This window comes from Glycine soja, chromosome 3 (genome assembly GCF_004193775.1).
Source record: "Glycine soja cultivar W05 chromosome 3, ASM419377v2, whole genome shotgun sequence".
Lineage (NCBI taxonomy): Eukaryota > Viridiplantae > Streptophyta > Magnoliopsida > Fabales > Fabaceae > Glycine > Glycine soja.
The window spans coordinates 18,707,339-18,731,193 of record NC_041004.1 but is presented as its reverse complement, the minus strand read 5'-3'; the positions used below and the strand labels follow the sequence as shown (position 1 = coordinate 18,731,193).

The 23,855-nt window shown below is 35.6% G+C and overlaps 1 protein-coding gene across 1 annotated transcript; it reads right to left on the bottom strand.

Moving 5' to 3' along the window:
• Nucleotides 1–3,534: 3,534 nt before the first annotated feature.
• LOC114405430 lies at nt 3,535–5,867 on the bottom strand. Its single transcript, XM_028367966.1, has 3 exons — nt 5,238–5,867; nt 4,721–4,847; nt 3,535–3,875 (listed from the first exon to the last, which is right to left on the bottom strand). The coding sequence occupies exons 1-3, from the start codon at nt 5,828–5,830 to the stop codon at nt 3,630–3,632; spliced, it is 966 nt and encodes a 321-aa protein (XP_028223767.1). The 5' UTR covers nt 5,831–5,867; the 3' UTR covers nt 3,535–3,629.
• Nucleotides 5,868–23,855: the final 17,988 nt, after the last annotated feature.

Here is a 23,855-nt window from a genome sequence, read left to right as displayed (position 1 = left end):
CCCATTATTAATATATTGCTGGAAAATTGATAGTTAGAAATACAAGATCCGTGGTCACCCACTTTAAGAGCATAAAAAATGCTATATTACCTCCCTTTGCATAATACTAATTCCTTCGACAAATGTCATGAAATGAAAAAGAGACAAGGGATCACCTTGTCTAAGCCCTCTTCCCATGCTAGCCCACCATTTACAAAATAAAGGCTCTAGTAGTAGCTAGACGTTCTTTAACCCAACCTCTCTACTTCTCATCAAAGCCCATGTGTTCCATCATATAGGAAACAAGAACTTTTAGCTATCAAATCACAAGTCTTCTCAAAATCTACCTTACTCATTGAAAATACTATTGCATATTTGGTACTATTACCAATTATGTGACACTTAACAATTGATGGAAGCCCGTGAAAAGTCTATGATGTGGGATAATTTTCGTGAGCATTTTCTGGAGAAGTATTTTCAAGCTAGTGCCAAGCATGCAAAGGAGGTGGAATCCATAAGATTTTATCAAGGGAATTGAACATGAATGTTAGTGAGTATGCGACTCAATACAAGTACTTGTCTCAATTATACTCACATGCAGGTGATCGCTGAGAACCAGAGATATAATAAATTTGATTGAAACAAAAATTGAAAAGGATTACCATTCCTTTCCTATAAGTATTAGAGAATTTCCTACTCCAGTGGAGAAATCCAAGACTATGAAACATTTAGAGATTATAGATTACCTTTGAACCCCAAAAAATTAAAAGTGGTTCATTTATATATAGAAGACTTCTCAAACTAAAGCATTTGTCAATTTTCAGCTTGAACATGGAAATATTCTAAAATTTTATGACTTGCATGATTTATGGATATAATTAATTTAAATTTATGACACCTTATGTAACACCCTGAAATATTGCTAATTATAAATCGATGTTTAATTGTATTTATCGTGTTAATTGAGTATATGGTTGACTTGAATGAGTTGAGGTATGGCTTGAATTAGTCATGTGTGATTTGCTTGATGTGGATGTTAAGTTATGTGGAGTTTTATTGAGCTAAGTTGAAATTATGAGATTTCAAATTTTACCTAAACCTATTTTAGTAAAATCGCGATCCTAAATTTTTTAACCGTTGGATCGTCTTCCCATTTTGTCTGGTGATTTCTAAGACAATTATCCACAGTTTGACCGTTGGGATTGTCTGGTGATTCCTAAGACAAGCTGCCGTTGCTTGCCGTTGAACCCCCATACCAAGAGGAACATTTTAATTGGAGCGGAATCTCAGAATCCACCTCAAGGATTTGGTGGAGAAAATTCCCTCAATGCTTCCTTTTGTAGCTTCTTTGAAGTAATCTTGACTTCTAAGCCTTTCTCTTAGTTATTTTGAGTTTTCCTTAGTGTCTCTTGTGTTTTGGGTACTGTAATAGGGTATTTTTAGACTTCCTTTGAAAAAACCCTTGAAAATGAGACATTGTAAAAGTTAGCTTTTTATAACATTGATGTTATTTTCGTGACCTTCACTGAACTCTAGTCACATTGGCGTGAATGGAATTTCAAAATGACATCTCCTTTTAGTAGAATCTGAAACACCCCTTAGCCCTTTATGTTTTGATAGGGCTATTTGACTCTGAATGTTGTCATTAACCTTGTTTCTGAAATCTATACTAAATTTCCTTCAATTTGGTATATAGAACCTTGTATTTGGACTGACAAACGTGAACGAGAGAGGTCTCTGAGTGATGCAAAGAGGAATTGACGTAGAGCTTACAGTAAGTGAGGGGAGTTTATTATAATTTACGACTTTTAATACCATAGTTGGGGTCAAGGAACCTACCTATGGGGATGTATGCTTGTCCTTATTGCATGCTGGTTTTCAAGAAAAATAATGTTTTGACTAATGAGATGCGATATGTCTATTATTGATAAGTGACATTATTGTTTTTATTTAGACTTGTGTTGTCTGAAGACCTGGGGAGTGTGAATCTCAGGCATGAACTATATATGTATGTATATGTGAAACGTGATTTGCTAATGATATTATTATTGATGATATTAACTGATGTGAGATGATGTTGTTATTGATGATTATGCTAATATGAGATGATGTTGTTATTGATGATAATATGGATATGAGATGATGTTGTTATTGATGATTATGTTGACATGAGAATGGTATTGTGACAAGATGATGTTGATGTTGAGAATGACATTGAGATGAGACAACATTGATGTTGATAATAACATTGAGATGAGATGATGTTGAAAATGTCATTATGATGATGTATGTTGTGTATGTACATGGGGGATGCAGTGACCTTGTTGGATATCCCTGGTGGGGGAAATAAAGTGGTTAAAGAGTTTTAAGCATCTCTTGAGGGGGATGACTTAGAATATTTAATTATCCACAGACAGTGCATTGATGGTGCCCATGTTTCATATTTCACATTGAATGGAAATAGAATAAACTTTGTTAGTAAGTATTTGTAGTTTCTCATGAGGAGGAATACTTGTACTTGGGGGTATGTCACTCGGTTTGGAACTCCCTTGAGACTCAGGCTAATCATCGTGGGGGGGGGGGGGGGGGGGAGAGGGGGAGTTGCCTGTGCATGACAAGGTGACCTCGACACTTGCTACCTAGTTTTCCTAAGTGAGAGTGTCATGTGGACACGTTTAGGCTATTTCCTTGATGAATAGTACCATATTACAATTAAAAATTGAGGTTAGGTGCATGCATCATATTGAACATGATTGATTGGAATTGTGGATGGATGATGACTATTTTGTTGAGTGTGTGTTAGACTAATGAATGTTTGTGTAAGCTTATGATATTTGTTAATGTTTTCTTACTAATTGTGGTTATTTGATTTTTGTATCAATTGTTTTATAATAAACCCACCCCTCACAATCTTTGTATCGTGTGATTGGTACCTGTGATGATCATGAACCATTGTTCGTGGGAGCAGAATGGCAGCAGTAGAGTACGTGAAGTGAGATTCTTTTATGGAACCGCTAAGCCAACGTGATGACCTTGAGATTATTTTGGGAGAAAGTTGTGTTTTGTTAATCAACTCCTCCATAGCTGGTCCCATAATTCTTTTTTTTTGAATTGAGGATGTAAATCATAGATTTAATTATATGTATGAACAAATTTACTTTCCATTATGTGAATGTGTGTACTGAGTTACTATACCTATATATATGTATGTATGTATGTATGTATGTATGTATGTATGTATGTATGTATTCATTTAAGTAATGGTGCATTGTTTGGTGATTGTATATCGTGAAAAATTTACTTTCATTTTTCATAAGCAAATTAACAGAGTTTTCAATTAAAAAATGAAATTTTTGCGGTTTAGAGTGGTGATATCATAACGATGAGGCGGGTCGTTACACCTTATAATAATAATAATAATAATAATAATAATAATAATAATAATAATAATAATAATAATAATAATAATAATAAATGATGAAAGTTCTAACGAAGAACAATTTAATATTTTTAAGTTTTTAATTTATTGCATATATTAATACTTGACTCATTAAATTTATTACAATTAGGAAATTTAATTAAAAAGGTGCAATATTTCATCACAATAACATCTCAACACTTTTTTTTGTTCTTATGGATTTCTTCAACACTTATGTAGTTTCCTCAGTAGCAGTGACCATTTTAACATAAGCATCAAGCACTGACCCATCATAAGGGCCATGCTTGTTCTTGTTCTGCCTCTTGTCATTCTTGCGCCGCTTGCTGCCATTCCAACGGTTCTTGATGGTGTTTGGAGCCCTACCAGGCAACCTCTTAGCAATCTCTGACCACTTGTTTCCTACTTTGATGTGGGTTTCGATGAAAATTTTATCTTCCTTTAGGGTCCATGAGTCCTTCTAATGAAATATTTAATACACAAAAAATGTGTGGTTATATACTTGAAATTACATGGAGAACAAATATGTATATTGAATCAAAATTGGAGAACTATACCTTGTTGTTACCTCTAAACTAATGATTATGATAATTCACAAAGTTACGAGAGATGTGATTAATTTGACTTTGCTTGAATGCAAGGCTAACTGATGATTAAATATATAATGGAATTACGTTACATATGAATATAAGTTATATTGAAATATAATCTTAAATGAGAAATTAATAAGGGTTAAGTATAAAAAAATACAAATTAATGTGTTTCAGAAATCGACAAGAATTGACTCAACAAGGAAATTCACACACTTTGACTTAAAGGTCAAACAAGAAAAGAAACTGAACATTACATGTAAATTACAAAAGCAAACAAAAGCTAATTGAACTTGCAACCTCAAGTATTTTGATTAAAAGGATGTGTCTGAAAACGAATGGAATATTTAAATAACCTTTTTACATAAAATATCATAAAGAAGTCATAAAAACTTGTTATAAAATAATTTTACATTAAATACTTGACTTTTTTTTTTACTGAAGTATATTGTATATATCAAGCTAAAAAACATCATATCACAAGAATTAAAATCTTATATAAAAATAATATTTAATTATATCAAATTTAGTTACATGTACTTTTTTTTAATCTTTGACACCAATTACTATTAAGTAATTGCTTGTTTATGTTTAATTCATTACATAAATATGTGTTATTTGTTTATATAAGTTTAAACTTTATTTCCATATATGATTGACACAACAAGATTGTGAGTATGTTTGTCTATAAAATAAGAATGGAAAGGAGAGAAACCCTAATATTTGGTTGGAGATGGTTGTTCCATCTTTCCTGACACTGCTTCCCGGTCCTACAATGTAATAACTTTGCAATTTTTGACCATTTCTTCAACCCATATTGATTCACTAATTCTATGAGATCCCTGCAAAACCCATAACTTATATCAATCAAATATTTAGGTTTCTAAGCCTTAGTATATCTTACAATGAAATGAATCCAAGGAAATATTTTCAATAAATTAAAATCTATACGAATCACATAAAATTTAATTAAACAAATGAATTGATTTTTTATTTATTATTAAAAAACTACAAGAAAAATTAAAATTCGTGAAAAATATTATATATAAATTTTTTAAAAGATCTACTAAAATTTTTATAATCCTAGAATTAAAGAAAGATAAGTAATTTTTGTTAATAAATTTGGTCATTACTTAATTAATTATTCTCAATGAAAAAATAGAAAAAAAAGCAGAGAGAGAAAGAGTAAATTTTTTTGTGCATAAATAAATACCACATATTTAAGTATATACCTGTCTTCTTTCATACTCCACTTCCCTTTGATTACATTATCATTACCAATGTTGGAATCCTTTTCCACCTTTACCTTTTGATCAGTGTCCCAATGATATTGACTCATCCACCAATCATTAGGGAGAGAAACGGGTGATGGCGACTTGGAAGAAGAATCTTCAGATAAACAAAGCATGGTTTTTTGTGAAAAATCTGATATGGCTTTGCCTTTGTCCTGGCCATACAAGGCCTCCATTTTGTTATTGTTTTTTGGTGCCAACATCATAGGGGGGTGACATTGAACATTGACAAAGCCTCCCAGGGAAGACCCATCGCCTAAAGAAGGGGTCGTTATCCCATACATAGGGGTGGTGATGGGGTTAGAAGGACCTTCCATCACAAAGGGAGTGTTGTTGGTAGGCACATTCATGATGTGGTCTTGAAAATGGTGGGAATTGTTGTTAGGGTGAAACATGACGGATGATGGTGGAGGTGGAGTGAAAATGGAGCTTTGTGATGGAAATATGGTTTGAGTTAGTGGCTTCAAGTAAGAGTTTCTAGGGAAAAGACTTGAAAGGTATTGTGGCCCTTGGAAACTTGGATCAAACTCCATGTAGAAAAGCTCACAAAAATTGAGCGAGTGACAAAAAAGAGAGAGTGAAAGAGAGAAATTGTATTAGATGTGGAGGAATAAGGGGTTTTTATAGTCATAAGTTGTAGTGGACCCAAAAATGCAAGAAACAGAGTAAGGGCAAATGTGTAAAATATCCCCTGATCCATAATCTTTTTACGATTCAAATTCATAGTTTGTGTGATGGTTGAGGTTCTACTTTTTACTACCATCAATAAGAAAATGAGGTTTTGCTTACCATTTAAGAGTAATGAATGATTCCCCTCTTATATTAAAAAATTTATTACATGGTAAGACGACAAAAGTTTGAATTAATTTCTATGTGACACATCTAAGTTTTATTAATTTCTTTTGTAAATTAATTTTTTTAGTTGAAAGTCACATAAAAATTGGTTGAGACAGTATGGACACGTAATAGTCTAGGATTATGGAACATCTATTTCTCATCAGCACTATGCAATACTTACTCATTAACATTCATTTTTTTCTCTATTTTTATTCTTATTAAAAATATATCATCTATCATATTTACATTTTTCACTATTGTCTCTCTTTCTCATTCTATGTGTCAAATAGACTTGAGTGTCTACAAATAATTTTCTTTTGCTAATCTCACCTACCTCTTTTCTGCAGTAAAATTTATAGAAAGTAAAATTGAGGAGTTATGAAGAAATCATTACAAAGTAATGTATTTTAAGGAAGGTTTTTGGACAAGTAGAAGACATGTTGTAGAATAATCAAAAACACTAAGATAATAATGCTCTTGTGATTAGGATATTTTTAATCAAAATCACAATTGGTATGCCTTTAAAAAGTTTATGGAAAATACAGAAAAATGGCCTAATTTATGCACTAGAGAATGGAAATTGAGGTTTGAAGAGTGAAAATTATTAAAGTGAGTTAATTTTTTTATATGTAGTTAAAAAATGTTTTTTCTTATTATTAGGTAAAATTTATAATAATTTTACTAAATTTTAGATACTAAAATTTAATGAATAGGAATGATAGGCCTACATTGTTTGATAAGATGAACATAGATATTATCTAATAATAAATCACCATTATAAAAATTTTGGGTTTTAAGTTTGAAAAAAGAGGGAAAATAAATCAATTTTAAGATGGGTATGTGACCATATCTTTTAACTTTTTAGTAAATGACCCTTAAAAAAATTCACCATTCTTTAACATATTTAATGCTTCCCTTTATATTTAATAGACATTTATTGTGAAGTCTCTCTCTCTCTCTCTCTCTCTCTATATATATATATATATATATATATATATATATATATATATATATATATATATTAAAGTTAAGTAATAAAATAAATGTTGAAACAATTGTTAAGTTTTAAAAGTGAAGATGTAAATAAATAATATATGTACTGATTTTAGAATGTCATTCAATCATAAATAATCATGTATGATAATTTTATCAACTTTGAAATTAACTGTCTTAAAAGTCACATCAAAATTAAATTACTTGTCATCCTTTATCTTATATTTTTTAGATTCATTTTGTTTATTATCTTTTAAAAGATTCATTTTTGTACTTTAAAATTCAAATTTGAGTCATTTTGTGTTTATCAATCGTTGCAAAATGTAAAATATTAACAATATTATTTTCAAGTTGACAGAAGGACCAAAATGAAATTAGAAGGATTTTGTAAAGTTTTATTCCATTATGATATATAAAAATATCTTCCACAATTTTATTTATTTATTTGAAAATATATTTAATAAAATAGAAATTTAAAAATTTATATATATATATATATATATATATATATATATGGAAATTATGCTCCAAAGTAATGTAATTATTTTGTTGCATAATTTGAACCATTGATGTATTTTTATTTAAAATTTTCTCTTTGTTTGATACAAATCTATTTATTATGGTAGTTTTAAAGTAAGAATTGTTCTAAAATGAATATATTTTATGACAAACAAATTTGTACTTTAAATTTTAATATATTAAGATTATGATGTACTAAAAATCAAACTAAAAAAATATGATGGAAACTTGCTTGTGAAACTTCTATGGAGGCTGGATCTTTGAGCTTCAATGAGGTCCTTCAATGGTGATTTTCCACCATGGAGATGCAGTGGAAGATAAAAGAGAAGAGGTGAGAGGAGGCGCCATCCACTAGGGAATAAGCCATGGAAGAAGGTGCTTCACCACCAAGAGAGTGCCTTAGATAATAAGCTTAGAGAGGAAGCTTCAATGGAGGAAAAGAAAGAGAAAGAGAGGGAGAGAAGTTGAACTTTGAAGTGTGTCTCACAAGACTCTCATTCATCAAAGTTACAAAAAGTGTTACACATGCTTCTATTTATAGCCTAGGAAGCTTCCTTGAGAAGCTTCTTTGAGGAGCTAGAGCTTAGCTACAGACACCCCTCTAATAACTAAGCTTACCTCCTTGAAGCTTCCTTGAGAAGCTTCCTAGAGAAGCTAGAGCTCAGCTACACACACCCCTCTAATAGTTAAGCTCACCTCCTTGAGATGATAAGCTAGAGCTTAGCTATACACACTCCCTATAATAGCTAAGCTCACCCCCATGCCAAGATACATGACAATACAAAAAAGTCCCTACTACAAAGACTACTCAAAATACCCTAAAATACAAGGCTAAAACTCTATACTACTAGAATGGCCAAAATACAAGGCCCAAAAGAAGGAGAAACCTATTTTAATATTTACAAAGAAGAGTGGACCTAACCTTGGCCCTTGGACTCATAAATCCTCTTGGACTCTTCTATCAAATACCATTGGTGGGTAAGATTGCATCATCCCGTCCCCCTTGGAAAGGATTTGACCTCAAATCCCGAGGTTCTTGATACTATGGGTTCCTTCCCTCGACACCTGTAAAAACAATAAAAACATATATATTAGTGGTGTTAGGTATGTGAGAGTAGGGTAAGGTCTGAAAACCCTTTTCCTGGGTATCTTCCTATGAGGAACATGGTTCCTTAGCAACTCAATGAGTGGTGCTACAGGTATAGAAAAATGTGGAACAAACCTTTTGTAAAAGTTTGTTAAGATGATAGACCCAAATTTCCCTTATACTTGGTGGAGTGGGCCAATCAGGAATGACCTTTATTCTTTTAGGGTCCGTGGGAACCCATTGATCACTATTTTAAAAATTAAGGAAAGTAATACAATAAAACGTACCCTTTTCTGTATTTTCATGTTGATTATTCCTACAAAAAAGTATGACAAACCTAAGGTGTCCCATATAAACACCTAGTTTAGTAATAAAACCAAAAATAAGAACTAGCCTACCTAATGAGTCCCTATATACATGAATCATGAAGATGTTGGGTGCATAAGTGATTTTACTAAAGAGGGTTGCAACACTCAACACATTCATCATATCACTTATTTTAGGGATTTGGTGTCTAATAATACCTATTTTGGGCACCAACAAAGCACAAGGATTTAAGCTCTTACGAACCAAACCCTCATTCAACAACTTCTTTACTTTAGGAATAACCTCAAGCCCAAGAAGTGTGGCAGTGCTAACAAGTGTCTTTTTACAAAGGAGTAGATGTGGAGGTTGTTTAAGAGGGAAAGTTTCTTTAATCATTTTCTTTATTGCAAAATGAATTTCCTTCTTAGCTAACCTCTTGGAGGAGACACTTACCTTACACTCCTCCTTAACCATAAAAGGTTGTCCCTTCTTCTTGGGGGTATATTTCTTCACTAGATTCTTCCCCTTTTGCTTCTTCACTTTCACTAGAGGAAGGTGAAGTAGTAGCCTCATCTTGGCTACTATAAATGTCTTGGCCCCTCATAATCATGGCTTTCTTGGTGGGGCATTGAGAACTAATGTGTCCTCTTCCAAGACATTTAAAGCACTTTATAGAGCTAGTCTTCTATTGCATACTAGCCTTAGGGGGTTGCTTTTCTATTGTCTTCCCCTTATCATCTTTAGGCTTAGAAAGTGCCACCCCTAAGATGCCTTGACCTTGGTCTTTCTTTGGATATGAGTGAGAGCCATAAGATTTTGAAGTAGACTTCCTTTTAAGTTGTTGCTCTACCCTTATTTCCCAATCTAAGTAAGCCACTACATTGTCCTTCCCATGGAAGTATGGGAGGTTAATGTTAGCCTCTTAAGGCTTTCTTTCCTTTTCTCTGCTATGGGAGTGAGGTCTAAGATGTGGCCTATGCCTTTCTTCATAATAGTCATGAAGTTCTTCACTTAGGCTCTTGCAAGAGTCATGACTACTATAGGAGGCATGTTTTTCTTTTCCTAACTCTTTTAGTATTTTCCTTCTTTCCTCTTCCCTTATTTGTTCCCCCTCATCTTGATTTATTTCTACCCTCTCTTTTCCTTTTTCTTTTCTTTCTAGTTTTTCTTTCCATAACTTGAGGGAACTCAACTCATCTAAGATTCTAGATAAAGGGTCCATATAACTAGTACCCTCACCGTTAACACTAGATGAATGATGACTTATGTTGGTTCCTAAGTTGTGCTTCTTTCTTGTCGGGGGTTTGCAAAAGGTAAAATATAGGGTTTAAAAGAACTCAAGATAAGCATGATAAGCAAGAAGAAAGTATCATCCAATAACAAGATAAACTAGGCAAGACTAGTAAAGAAAATAAGCTATGTAAATAAGCAAGAAATTAAAGTGCAAGAGATGTAAACTAGGCAGATCCTAAGAGTGTTTGGATGACCTCATTTAAGGTTCCTAACAAAGAACTTACTATCGTAAGGGAAAATTGCCTAAAATTATTACACACAAATGGAAGTAGGGTGACCTATTGGAGGCTCCCAACTTAGTTCCAATGAAAGACCTTTTTGTTTCAAAATTTGAAAGTAATGAAGGTAAACATACAAGTGTCCAATTACAAATAAATTGCCAATTACAAAAAGGTCCTCAATTTTGGTGGCTATTCTCTCTTTGGTGTTTCACTCAATTTGGAGCGCTTCTTAGTCCAATAGCTCTTAAGGTGGTTGGCCCCTTGCTTCTTGACTGAAATTCTTCAATGGATGGCACCAATCCTCCTTTCCAATGCCCTATATGGCAACTCACAAACAAGGAAACAAAGAGACAAGCAACCACCAAAGACAAAAAAAAAATGAAATGAAAGCTAAACCAATAGAGTTTTAACAGGAAAAATTTTCAAGGATTATTCAACAATTAAAGCAATGAAAAGGACATAGAAGCAAACTAGGACTTAAAGAGAAACTTAGAATGGCTCTAGAGTAGAGTAAAAAAACTTAAAGAAAAAGACTCAACAAACGTCTAGTTTTGGCACTTGTTTTCACACTAATTTTCAATTTAAATTTCATAACTAAGATTGGTATAATATAGGCACCAATTATAGAACAAATTTTGAGCCAAAACAACAAGCACAATGCCCTTTAACTTTTCTTTCCTGGATATAGATTTTTCTGACAACTTGTGTGATTTTTCGTATTTTTTCCTTTTATTAAAATCACTTGGTTATTTTTTTAGTTTGTTTCCATATGTCTAGAAAATTAAGTAAAAGTTTCAGCTCAAAATTCGCAGTGATCAATTCCCAGCAATTTTTACAAGTTCGTATGTTCAAGCTGCCAGCACTAGCGATTTTAGACTTCGAATTGTTTTAAGCATGGTATATTGATGCCTTGGGCTTACTTTCAACCTTCCTATGTATGTTGAACTCACTAGGCTTGTTTACCACAGTTTTAGGAGTTCAATATTAACTTAGGATCAAAATTTTATCCAGCAATTCAATCACCAAAACTCAAATTCACAATAGACACAATCATAAGGAAACCTAAAAGTTCAAGAAAAGGTTCACAATAAAAGACTCTCTAAGAATTTTGCATGAACATGTTAAGGACTAAATAACATGCAAGATTTAACTCAAATCAACTAGTAGGCTAAAATAATTTCATACACTCATGAACAAATGAGTTAGACAAAGAAACAAGAAAAATAAAATTCAACACAACATAAGAAATCTTATGTGAAAAGTTTCATGACTAGACATGACTTCTATGACAAAACTACAATTGGTTAACAAGTCACTCTAGATTTTTGAGGTTTTCTTATACTTTAATGTTTATGTAAGAATTTTATGATTTAGGTTTCAGCCACAAAAAATAGCAAGACAAAACTCAAAAGAACCTAAACTCAACACAATTTGTGGTTCAAGAACAAGAACAAGAAATTTGAACCATAGAAAATCAAATTTAGCTTCTATAGCAACTGTAATCGGTGGAAATTCTAAAGAATCATGTTAATAACATTTAGCACAAGACATGTGAGGAGATACATGGATAAATATGAAGAAACAACAATGGAGGAGAAGGTAAAGCTGAAAATTAATGGAGTTTTAAGGAGCACCTACATGAAGCTCTTGTGCTCTGATTACCACTTGATGGAAACTTGCTTGTGAAGATTCTATGGAGGCTGGATCTATGAGCTTTAATGAGGTCTTTCACTGGTGATTTTCCACCATGGAGATGCAGCGACAGATAAAGGAGAAGAGGTGAGAGGAGGCGCCATCCACTAGGGAATAAGCCATGGAAGAAGAAGCTTCACCACCAAGAGAGTGTCTTGGATAAGAAGCTTAGAGAGGAAGCTTCAATGGAGGAAAAGAAAAAGAGATAGAGGAGTGAAGCATGGAATTGAAGGAGGAAAAAAGGGAGAGAATTTGAACTTTGAAGTGTGTCTCACAAGACTCTCATTCATCAAAGTTACAACAAGTGTCACAGATTCTTTTATTTATAGCCTAGGTAGCTTCTTTGAGAAACTTCCTTGAGAAGCTTCCTTGAGAAGCTAGAGCTTAGCTACTCACACCCCTCTAATAACTAAGCTGACCTCCTTGAGAAGCTTCCTAGAGAAGCTAGAGCTCAGCTACACACACCCCTCTAATAGCTAAGCTCATCGCCTTGAGATGAGAAGCTAGGGCTTAGCTATACACACCCTCTATAATAGCTAAGCTCATCCCCATGCCAAAATGCATGAAAATACTAAAATGTCCTTACTACAAAGACTACTCAAAATGCCTTGAAATACAAGGCTAAAACCCTATACTACTAGAATGGCCAAAATACAAGGCCCAAAAGAAGAAAAACCTATTCTAATATTTACAAAGATGAGTGGACCTAACCTTAGCCCATGGGCTTAGAAATCTACTCTGAGGTTCATGAGAACCCTAGAGCCTTCTTTAGGAGCTCTAGCGCAATCCTCTTGGAGTATTCTATCCAATACCCTTGGGGGGTTGGATTGCATCAAAATATTTATTCACTTTTTATTTTGATGAAGAACTCGTGAGTTTGCTTATTTAACTCAATACAGATGTTGTTCTAAAGACCATAATATGTTAATAAAATAAATAAAAAATGTATTACAAATTAATCCGTATGTAATAATATGATGGTGGTATAGTGCAATGATGAGTTTGGAGCGGTGTGCATATTTGTGGCTTAGAACGATGCATGTGGTAGTGGTGGGAGATGGATGTCAGTGTGGTGTTAGGTTTGTTGCAATGGTGGTGTTGGGTACGATGATGGTGTTGGGTGGAGGTGGAGTCTAGTGGTCATGTAGGTTTTAGAGAGGTGTGTAGAAGCAAATAACACAATAAGGAGGATTGGATTATGTTTTCATAAATTTAAAATTTTTCTAAGATTGAAAACATGTTTATTGTCTAATGCAAATAAACCTAAAACCACTTAGAAATGTTTTGATTCAGACTTTATCAGATGATGAGAAAATAATTTTCTTTGTAAAACAAAAGGAGATATAAGATCTAAAAACAAATTCAAACTCTTTGCCAGTTCAAGCAATATAAATAAGCACATAAATAATTATATTGGTTCATCTTAAACCTAAAACTATGTACAGTTCTTGGCAACCACCAAGTTTCCACTAACTTCTCAAAGTTACAAGTATTATTCACTATCACTTTTGACTCTTACACTTGCAAGCTCTACTCCAAGCTTGACTTAAAACCAGTATTTTTTGTCCTATCAAGCTACTTTTGGTTCTAAACAAATCAACAAGATTTGTTGGAAGATTGCACATTGACTAAATATGTTATCATCTTATAGACTGTGCTCTTCATTTATTCTTCATAGGACTTTAACAGATCCTAAGACAATGTTTTGTGCATGAAAGAATCTTAGACACCGAGTACTAAATGAAGGTCTTAAATGTACTACTTAAATGGTATATCGATCATCTTATGAATGCATCGTTCGAAACTTCAGACGCACATATACAAATCATGATATGATAGCATATCAGAAACAACTTTTATCATTTATATTTATTTACATCTAATGAAAATAATTAGGAGTCTTGATTCGTCTTTAAGATAAAATGTCTTTTGACTTAACAATCTCCCCATTTGTGATGATGTCAAACAAACACAAATGTAAAAGTTATATATATGATATCTATAATGATGATTTAAGTGCAATGCCAGTCTTATTAGATGAAATATAAGAACATATAAAAAAAATAATGCATCATAAGACTATGAGATAAATTCCTTTAATAAGAAAACTCATTTTATTCATAAGAAGCATATTACATGAAGAATAGATGAATAAGAAAAGAATAAGCGTTTAAAGATTTCAAAAAATCTTCCCCTCACATGATGCACTCCCCCTTAGCTTGTGTATCTTCTGCTATGGTTGTATTCTTCTTCTTTTTACTTATTCTCCTCCTTTTGTTTGACAGCTTCTTCTTCCTTTCCAAGCTTGTGAAAGAACTCACCCACAGATTCATGATCAGATGAACTATCCATTGGGGCTTCAACAAACATCTTAAAGAAGAACTTCCTAAGGACCTTCCATCTTTTGGTTTCTCTTTCAACATGTGTTGTATCATGAAGAGCTTCAACAAATGCCTCCCTGGTTCTTAGTAGTGTTTTCTCAAGGAAACATATATACTCTCGGGATGGAGGAGGGCCATTAAAGGCTTCTGTAGAAGCAAGCTTCATGATGAATCAAGATTGATTCAAGGAGTTTTGATGATAACAAAGATGATGACAAAAAGCTCAAAAGTCAAGATCACTTCATGATAACAAAGATGATGACATTCAAGAATGAGTTCAAGATCGAGTTAAGAACACTTCAAAGATCAAGAGGAAATTTGATTTCAAGAATCAAGAATCAGGAATCAAGATTCAAGATTCAAGAATAATCAAGATCAAGATTCAAGACTCAAAGATTCAAGAATCAAGAGAAGACTTAATCAAGATAAGTATTAAAAAGCTTTTTCAAAACATTGAGTAGCACAAGAAGTTTTCACAAAATCATTACCAAAGAGTTTTACTCTCTGGTAATCGATTACCAGATTATAGTAATCGATTACCAGTGGTTTTAAAACGTTAAGATTTTCAAAATTCAAAATGAAGAGTCACATCTGTTGATGTGTAATCGATTACACCTTTATGGTAATCGATTACCAGTGACTATTTTCGAAAAATTCATTTCCCAAAGTCACATTTCTTCAAGTGACTTGTTTCTGAAGATTCTTTCAAAAGTCATATCTTTTTAAGTGATTAGTTTTAAAGGAATTGCCAAGAGTTACAAGTTTTGACTTGAGTCATCAAGAAACTATAAATATGTGACCTTGGCATGAAACATTACAACAATCTCATTCATATCCATAATCTCTTTCAATCATTCTATCTTTCAATCTATCTTTCAACATCTTCTTTCATTTCTTTTAGAACTTTCTGGTTTCATCTTCTCTTCATCTTCCTAAAAGTTTTTGTTCAAAACTTTCTCTTCCAAGAAAAGTTCTTTGTTCAAAAATTTGTGCTATTCATCTTTTTCATTCCCTTCTCCCTTTGCCAAAAAGAATTCGCCAAGGACTAACCGCTTGAATTCTTTTTGTGTCTCTCTTCTCCCTTTTCCAAAAGAACGAAGGACTAACCACCTGAATTCTTTTGTGTCTCCCTTCTCCCTTGTCAAAGAATTCAAAATGACACAGTATGAGAATTCTTTTGATTCTTCCCTTTCCCATAAACAAAAGATTTCAAAGGACTAAGCACCTGAGAATTCTTTTGTTTCCCCCTTCACAAAGTTTCGAAGGACTAATCGCCTGAGAACTTTGTCTTAACACATTGGAGGGTACATCCTTTGTGGTACAAGTAGAGGGTACATCTACTTGGGTTGTTGACTGAGAACAAGAGAGGGTACATCTCTTGTGGATCATATCTAGTGGAGGGTACATCCACTAGGTTGTTCAAAGAGAACAAGGGAGGGTACATCCCTTGTGGATCTTTGCTTGTAAAAGGATTTTTACAAGGTTGAAAAGAAATCTCAAGGACCGTAGGTCGCTTGGGGACTGGATGTAGGCACGGGTTGTTGCCGAACCAGTATAAAAACTCTTGTGTGTTTGTCTTCTTCTTCCCTACTCTTTTAATTTTCACTGTGCACTTTAATTCCCGCTTTTACTTTTGGTTAAGTTTCTTTTCTATTCTTCATTTACTTAACAACATAGTAAAAGCCTTAGAAGAGTAAATTTTTAATTAGTAAAGGTTTAGGAATAATTAATTCAACCTCCCCTTCTTAATTATTCTGAGGCCACTTGATCCAACAAGTGGTATCAGAGCAAGTATCTTGTAGAAAGTTTAAACACTCCAAGATTCATGGCTTCTTCAAATCCTTTGTTTCCTAAAGGAAATTCCATTTATAGACCACCCATTTTCAATGGTGAGGGTTACCATTATTGGAAAACCCGTATGCAGATTTTCATTGAAGCCATAAATTTAAACATTTGGGAAGCAATAGAAATAGGACCATACATACCCACTGTAGTAGATGTAAGCACAAGCACCACAACACAAAAACCTAGAGATAAGTGGACAAAAGAAGATAGAAGAAGAATCCAGTATGATCTTAAAGCCAAAAACATTATTACTTCAGCGCTAGGAATAGATGAGTATTTTAGAGTGTCAAATTGTACAAATGCCAAGGAGATGTGGGATACTCTCCAACTTACACATGAAGGAACCACTGATGTAAAAAGATCTAGAGTCAATACCCTTACACATGAGTATGAATTGTTTAGGATGAACCCTAATGAAAGCATCCATAGCATGCAGAAAAGATTTACACATATAGTCAACCATCTTGCCTCTTTAGGAAAAATCTTTCCTAATGAAGATTTGATTAATAAAGTTTTAAGATGCTTAAGTAGGGAATGACAGCCCAAGGTAACTGCTATTTCTGAAAATAAAGATCTCTCTTCTATGTCTCTTGCTACTTTATTTGGAAAATTGCAGGAACATGAGATGGAACTCCAACGTCTTAATCAAAATGAAGAAATCGACAAAAAGAAAAGAAGTATAGCACTTAAAGCCTCATCATCAATAAAATAAGAAAATGAAGAAGAAGATTCAGATGATGAAGAAGACTTCTCACTCTTTGTGAAAAAGTTCCAAAAATTTGTCAAGAGAAAAAGAATAGAAAGGCGTCAGAACTTTAATAATGGAAGAAGATTACAAGAAGTCTCTCAAGTTCTTAGATGTTACAAATGCAATCAACTTGGTCACATCAAAGCTAATTGTCCTTCAAATGAAGAATGGCTTGAGAAAAGTGATAAGAAAAGGTATCATGAAAGAAGAACCAAGAAGGCCTACATTGCATGGGACGACAATGATTCATCCGATGGTTCAAAAAAGGAGATCAATCTTTAACCAAGGATTATGAGAGTGATGAAAACATCTCTCAAGAAGGTTAACCAAAGAGCAAAAGTATGACTTTCATCTTTGAAGATCTAGACATCTTAATCATAAAAAAGGTAATATCAAAACCATTCTTTCGTTAAAATATATTTTTAGTTGAAATTTTCCTTCAATTTATTTGATTATGATGACTAACAATTTTTTTATTACTTGGTTGTTTTGATTGTTTGAAATTATGAGTATGTGTTCTTGATTGAGTTTATCTTCTTTGCATGAAATCTTCATTCAAATATTTTGATAATGTCTATAATCATTATTCTTCAATACTTGTGTTTGATTGCTTTGATATAATTGAATATCTACATGTTTTAATGTTTTTTGCATGATATAATATGTGAATTACTTGATTAAGATTCATTCATAAAGTATTTTTTAATATATTTTTTATTATAGAGTATTTTGATACTCATTCAAACTCCTTCTCCTCTAAAAAGTCAATCAGCTTTTATTTTCTGGCTAAAATAACCTCTGGTAATCGATTACCATATTAGTGTAATCGATTACAGGCAGCTATTTCTGGCTATGTTGCTCTCTGGTAATTGATTACCATATTAGTGTAATCGATTACCATGCGTCCTTGCACCTATATATTCAAATTTCAAATTCTGAAATCTGTAACCCCTCTTCTTCTAGAAAACCCTCGTCCCCAAATCTTTCTTCAGCCATATCTCACTCATTTCTTGTCCAAATCAATCCCCACAAAGCCCAAACTTCATAGTTTTTCATTCTCTTTCATTTGAACCGATTAAAATTTCAAATAATCTCTTCAAATGGTGGAACCATCAAAGAAGCAAAAGGGTACTTGGAGTCGGAGTCAACGACATTCCGAGACACAGGAAACGCCGATTCCTTCCTCTATTCCCTCTGCCTCATTATTTTCATCTGAAGAACAGTAGATACGATACACAAACCTCTTTTCACCGGAAGGCTTCTTGCCGGTTCATTGGCTTTTGAGAGCTGCATCCTTCATTACCTTATTGTTCGTATCTTGCTTCCAAGATCTTCAAACCTTGCACAGGTTTCTGAAGAAGATCTTATTGTTATGTGGGCTTTTCATAAAGGCCGACAAATTGATTGGGCACACTTAGTACGATATCGCATGCATAAGGCATTGCGATTAAATGCTCCATTGCCATATCCACATCTAGTCACCCTATTCCTTCAACACTTTAACACCCCTCTTGATTCTGAACCTTATGTTCCAATCAAGAGATCATTTCTAATAGGCGCTTCAGTCATTGCATCCTTTGGTTATCAAAAAGAGCATAATGGCTCTTGGGTGAAAAAGGGTGCTCGACATGTTGATGAAGAAGGACATGGTGGAGAAGATTAATTTCTTCTTCAAAAGATTTTGGATAGGTTCGATGGTCTTCAAACCTTTGTTGGTGAAAGGTTTGATACTTTGGAGTTACAAGTGGACATGCGCTTCAATGAGATGGAGTCAAGAATCACCAAGGTCGAAGAAGATGTTTCTTATATTCGTTCAAGCTTTGATCTACCACCACCGCCACCACCATCATCTTAGTTTTCTATTATTTAATATTACTAGTACTTTGCTTTCTAGACGTGTATTTGGCTATATTATGACATTTGGATATACTAAAATCTGCAATCCCTCACTCCTTGGTTTTTCTATTTTCCCACCATTCTTCAATTCTTCAAATGCAGTATGTCCCTCAGAATTTTCTCATGCACCATCCAACTCTTTAATACAAGTCTGCACTTCATGTTCCTCCTCTTTAGTTTTTCTAGGTGCGACGGGGACTCCGAACGACTGGCAGAGTCCTGTGATCAAGGCGGGAAATCCCAGGGCCCTATTGGACTTATCCGGGTCCAGAGGGTGCCTGGTAGGCGCCATACCTACAAATAGATAGATGGCATCAACGATTAACTGAGCCACGTGAATGCTCATCCGTGTCAGGATGGCGTACACCAGCTGAAAATTCGGCAGGGGGAGGTCGGAATTATGGTCGCTGGGCTGGATGTTGCTGAGCAGCAAAGTCATCCAGATCTGAGTCAAGGTGGTCATGTTGGTGCGCATGATCCGCTCCCGTCTCCCGACAGCAGTTCGGGCAAAATCCTGCCCCGGTATACATAGCAAATGGGCGATGGCCTCCTCATCGAACCTATCGGACCGGTTCCTCCTCTGGCCATACTCGCACTCCTAACCCTCTTCCAGCACTAAAGGATATCCCAGGAGCTGGCCGATAGCATCTGCATCAAACGGGATACAGTGACCCCTCACCCAGGACCTCATATCTCGCACGCCCTCCTCTGTAGGCCAAGCATTGGCATAAAATCCGAGGACTATGTCTGGATCGAACTTGGCCATGGAGGTGACCAGTGATGCCCACCGCCGGCGAACTATCTCCTCCTGGAAATCGGTATACTCGTCGTCCCTGAGCTGGACGCGTCGCTCCCGGAGAAATGACCATCCCTTGATGGCCTCGAAGCACTGCTGGTGTTCAGCGCTCCTAAAGCGGTGACTGTCATACTCAGGAGCGGAACTAGTTCCTTCGGCCGCTTTATTCTTCCTGGATCTCTTTGAGGCAAGTTTCCTCGGGGCCATTTCCTGCGAGAACAAACATTTGGAAGTTAGTTTTACAAGATAATGCTTATATTAACGCAAAAATGTCGTGCTAGCCCTCTGATTTAGACCAAACTCATGTAATCCATTTATGCACACGCGCATGTGTAAAAAATATCCTATTACCCATAAGAACATCTAATATATTCTAATTGCCATACACCGATATACATTCTGAAAAAGAAAACACACTCTTACGCTCAAGGCATTGTGTCAAAATTTACACTTAACTATGTCCTAAACATTTGCTATTTACAAACTACCTACATATGTTTGAAATATATATCATACAAATTTTTATTGTTTCACTCACATTTATTCATATGTATATTGGAAAGCTATTTATATTATGCACACATTTGCATACAAAAGGGAATTCCGTGCTATCATACATTCACTTAGGAAGACAATCATTCACACTTTGCTAGGAATTTCATGCTCCTTATATTTACCTATGTATACACACTATTGCAAGGTGTTTTCCACGCTACCTCTAGGTAAAATATCAAACGTGGGGCAGCCCAAACTCGAGCAAAAACTCTCACAAGCAAGTCCTAATTTTCATGTTTTTCTAATTCTAAAACCCAATTTTGGATTCCTAGCCATAAGCATGTTTCCTTGCATTGAAGCTACAAGTTTGGGTTCCTAAGCTTGGAATTGCATTTGGGCACCTATTTTGAATCTCCTATGCTGTACCTACATATAAGAAACAGTCCCACTCTCCCAATTTTACAAAATCATATTCATACATCATTGGGGCATTTCACCGAGCACTTGGTGAGCGCATGTTTGGACATAAATTGCAAGAGGATGGGGACAATGTGGCATGCCCCATTGCTTCAGAATACAGCATAGGCCTAAGGCCTTCTCATTCAAACCCGCAACTCAAGAAAACAAGCATAAAAACAAACCAAAACTGCCCCACAAATATAAGCACATTCTCACAATTTGGAGCACCAAAAGATGAAGAAAATATACCAATGGGAAGCTAAAAACATCAAGGATTGAATACTTACTTGTTGGAGTGAATAATAACACAAAAAATGAAAGCAAAAGGCAACCAAAAGTGGCTTGAGGGAGCAAAAACCGCAAGCCTTCGTGAGTCCTTTCTTTTGAATGAGGGGGGGGGGGGGAGTTTTTGGATGCAAAAACGTTCCCCTCCCTCGTTTTTATATTTTGAATGCAGGGGTTGCTCGCCCAGGCGAGCTAACCTGCCATTTTTTTTTTATTTTTTTTTAGAAGGGGAACATTAACCATGTCTCCTCCTTCCTTATGGTTTAGCGTTTTCCCACTTGAACCTACTTAAATTAGAATTAGGTGTCGATTACTTATTTAAAACAAACAATAATAAAAGAAATTGCGAACGCAAAGGATACTGGGCTGCCCTGCAGCGACGTTCTCTGCTTGTTTAGCGCCGGGAAGGGGCAACGATCGGTCGGTCGTGACCCTAGCCCCACTTGCATCCGTCCCTATGTACCTATAAGTAGGAAACAAATAATATGCGGCCAATCGTGACCGGTCATCACCTTACCTTGGTTGATTTCTACCATTGACTTGTCTTGACTTCTGACCGTGGCCTGAGACGATTCTGCTCCTTGCTATCACAAGATATGCATGTGCTTGTGCATGTATGAATGTTTCTAATGCGATGATTTTATTTTAGTGAAGGCCGGTTAGATTCAATTTTAAATAAGCGTTTGGGGCACCCCATACACCGAGCGAAGAGGGCTCAAGTTATAACAAATTAAAACACGAAGTTTGAAACCAAAGGGAGGACTGAAACCTCGCCCATTTTTCCTTTTCAAAGAAACGAGACAAATACAGTGAATGGGAATCCTAGAGGAAACCAAGAAGAACGAGAAAAAAACTCAGAAATAAAAACATGCAACGGTCCTCTCGATTGCCCTAGACTTCAAGCGTAATATCATTTAACTACATCGGAGTTCACGGGCGAGGGAAACTCCTCGCCATCCATGTGGGTGAGTATCAGAGAACCCCCAGAAAAAGCTCTTTTCACCACGAAAGGTCCTTCATAATTCGGGGGCCACTTGCCTCGATTATCTTTAACAGCATGGGACATTTTCTTCAGCACGAGGTCCCCCTCGTTGAACTTGCGCGGGCGTACCTTCTTGTCGAATGCGTTCTTTATCCTTCGTTGATACAAACGCCCATGGCTCATGGCGGCCAAACGCTTACCTTCAATAAGGTTAAGATGGTCGTAGCGTGCTTGAGCCCATTCTGACTCTTCTAGGCCTGACTCCGCCATTATCCTCTGAGAAGGAACCTTTACCTCAAATGGGAGTACTGCCTCCATCCCATAAACCGAGGAATACGGCGTTGCCCCAGTAGAAGTTCGCACCGAGGTTCTGTATCCGTGTAGGGTGAAAGGCAACATCTCATGCCAATCTTTGTATGACACTGTCATCTTTTGAACAATCTTCTTAATATTCTTATTTGCAGCCTCTACAGCCCCATTCATCTTTGGCCGATAAGGGGTAGAGTTATGATGCTGGATTTTGAAGTCCTTGCACATTTCCTGCATCATCTTGTTGTTCAGATTGGTGCCATTGTCAGTAATGATCTTCCTGGGGAGTTCGTATCGACAAATCAGCTCCTTCTTTATGAATCTAACTATCACATTCCTTGTGACATTAGTATAAGAAGCTGCTTCGACCCATTTGGTGAAGTAATCTATCGCCACAAGAATGAAGCGGTGACCATTCGACGCTTTGGGTTCGATGGCCCCAATGACATCTATTCCCCACATGGAAAAGGGCCAAGGGGCGGACATAACATTCAGAGGATGTGGCGGGACATTGACATTGTCCGCGTATGCCTGACATTTATGACATTTCCTTACATGGGCACAACAATCACTTTCCTTGGTGAGCCAGTAATAACCGGTCCTAAGGATTTTTCTGGCCATAGCATGCCCATTGGCATGTGTCCCAAAGGAACCCTCGTGGATCTCCTCAATCATGAAGTTCGCCTCTTTGGCATCTACGCATCGTAGGAGGGTCATGTCATGGTTTCGTTTGTATAGGATAGTACCACTTACAAAGAAACCAGTAGCCAATCTCCTCAACATCCTTTTGTCATTGTCAGAAATCCCTGGTGGGTATTCTTTGTTCTCGAGATACTGCTTGATGTCAAAATACCACGGTTTCCCATCCCGCTCTTCCTCTATTGCATAACAATATGCCGGCCTGCCTTGAGATTTGAATTCGATGTACGGCAGATCCCCGTGTGGGGCAAGTTGAAACATGGATGCCCGGGTGGCTAGTGTATCAGCCATTTCATTCTCTTCCCGAGGTATGTGGTGGAAGGAAATGTCATCAAAGTACTTGGCTAACCTCAAGATGTGAGTTTGATAGGGTATCAACTTCGGATCCCTAGTTTCCCATTCTCCTTTCAACTGGCGTATCACCAAAGCTGAATCTCCATACACCTTGAGTAGTTTTACATCAAAATCAATGGCCGCCTGAACCCCAAGAGCGCATGCTTCGTACTCGGCCATATTGTTGGTACAATCAAAACCTAACCGAGCCGTGAAAGGAATACACTGATCATCCGGAGATACCAGGACTGCCCCTACTCCATGGCCCAAAGCATTAGATGCCCCATCGAAGCAAACAATCCATTTGTCTATGTCCTCGTGCGTCCGTTTCTCTTCAAATAGGGCCATGATATCTTCATCAGGGAACTCGGGGTGCATCGGT

Bases quoted from the DNA above. Each gene is read 5' to 3' on its own strand.
- LOC114405430 (XM_028367966.1), bottom strand. From the start codon at position 5,830: ATGGAGTTTGATCCAAGTTTCCAAGGGCCACAATACCTTTCAAGTCTT. The intron at 4,848-5,237 runs GTATATACTTAA...TGGGTTTTGCAG, and splicing joins TGGAGTATGAAAGAAGACAG to GGATCTCATAGAATTAGTGA. The intron at 3,876-4,720 runs GTTTCTCTCCTT...ATATTTCATTAG, and splicing joins ATCTCCAACCAAATATTAGG to AAGGACTCATGGACCCTAAA.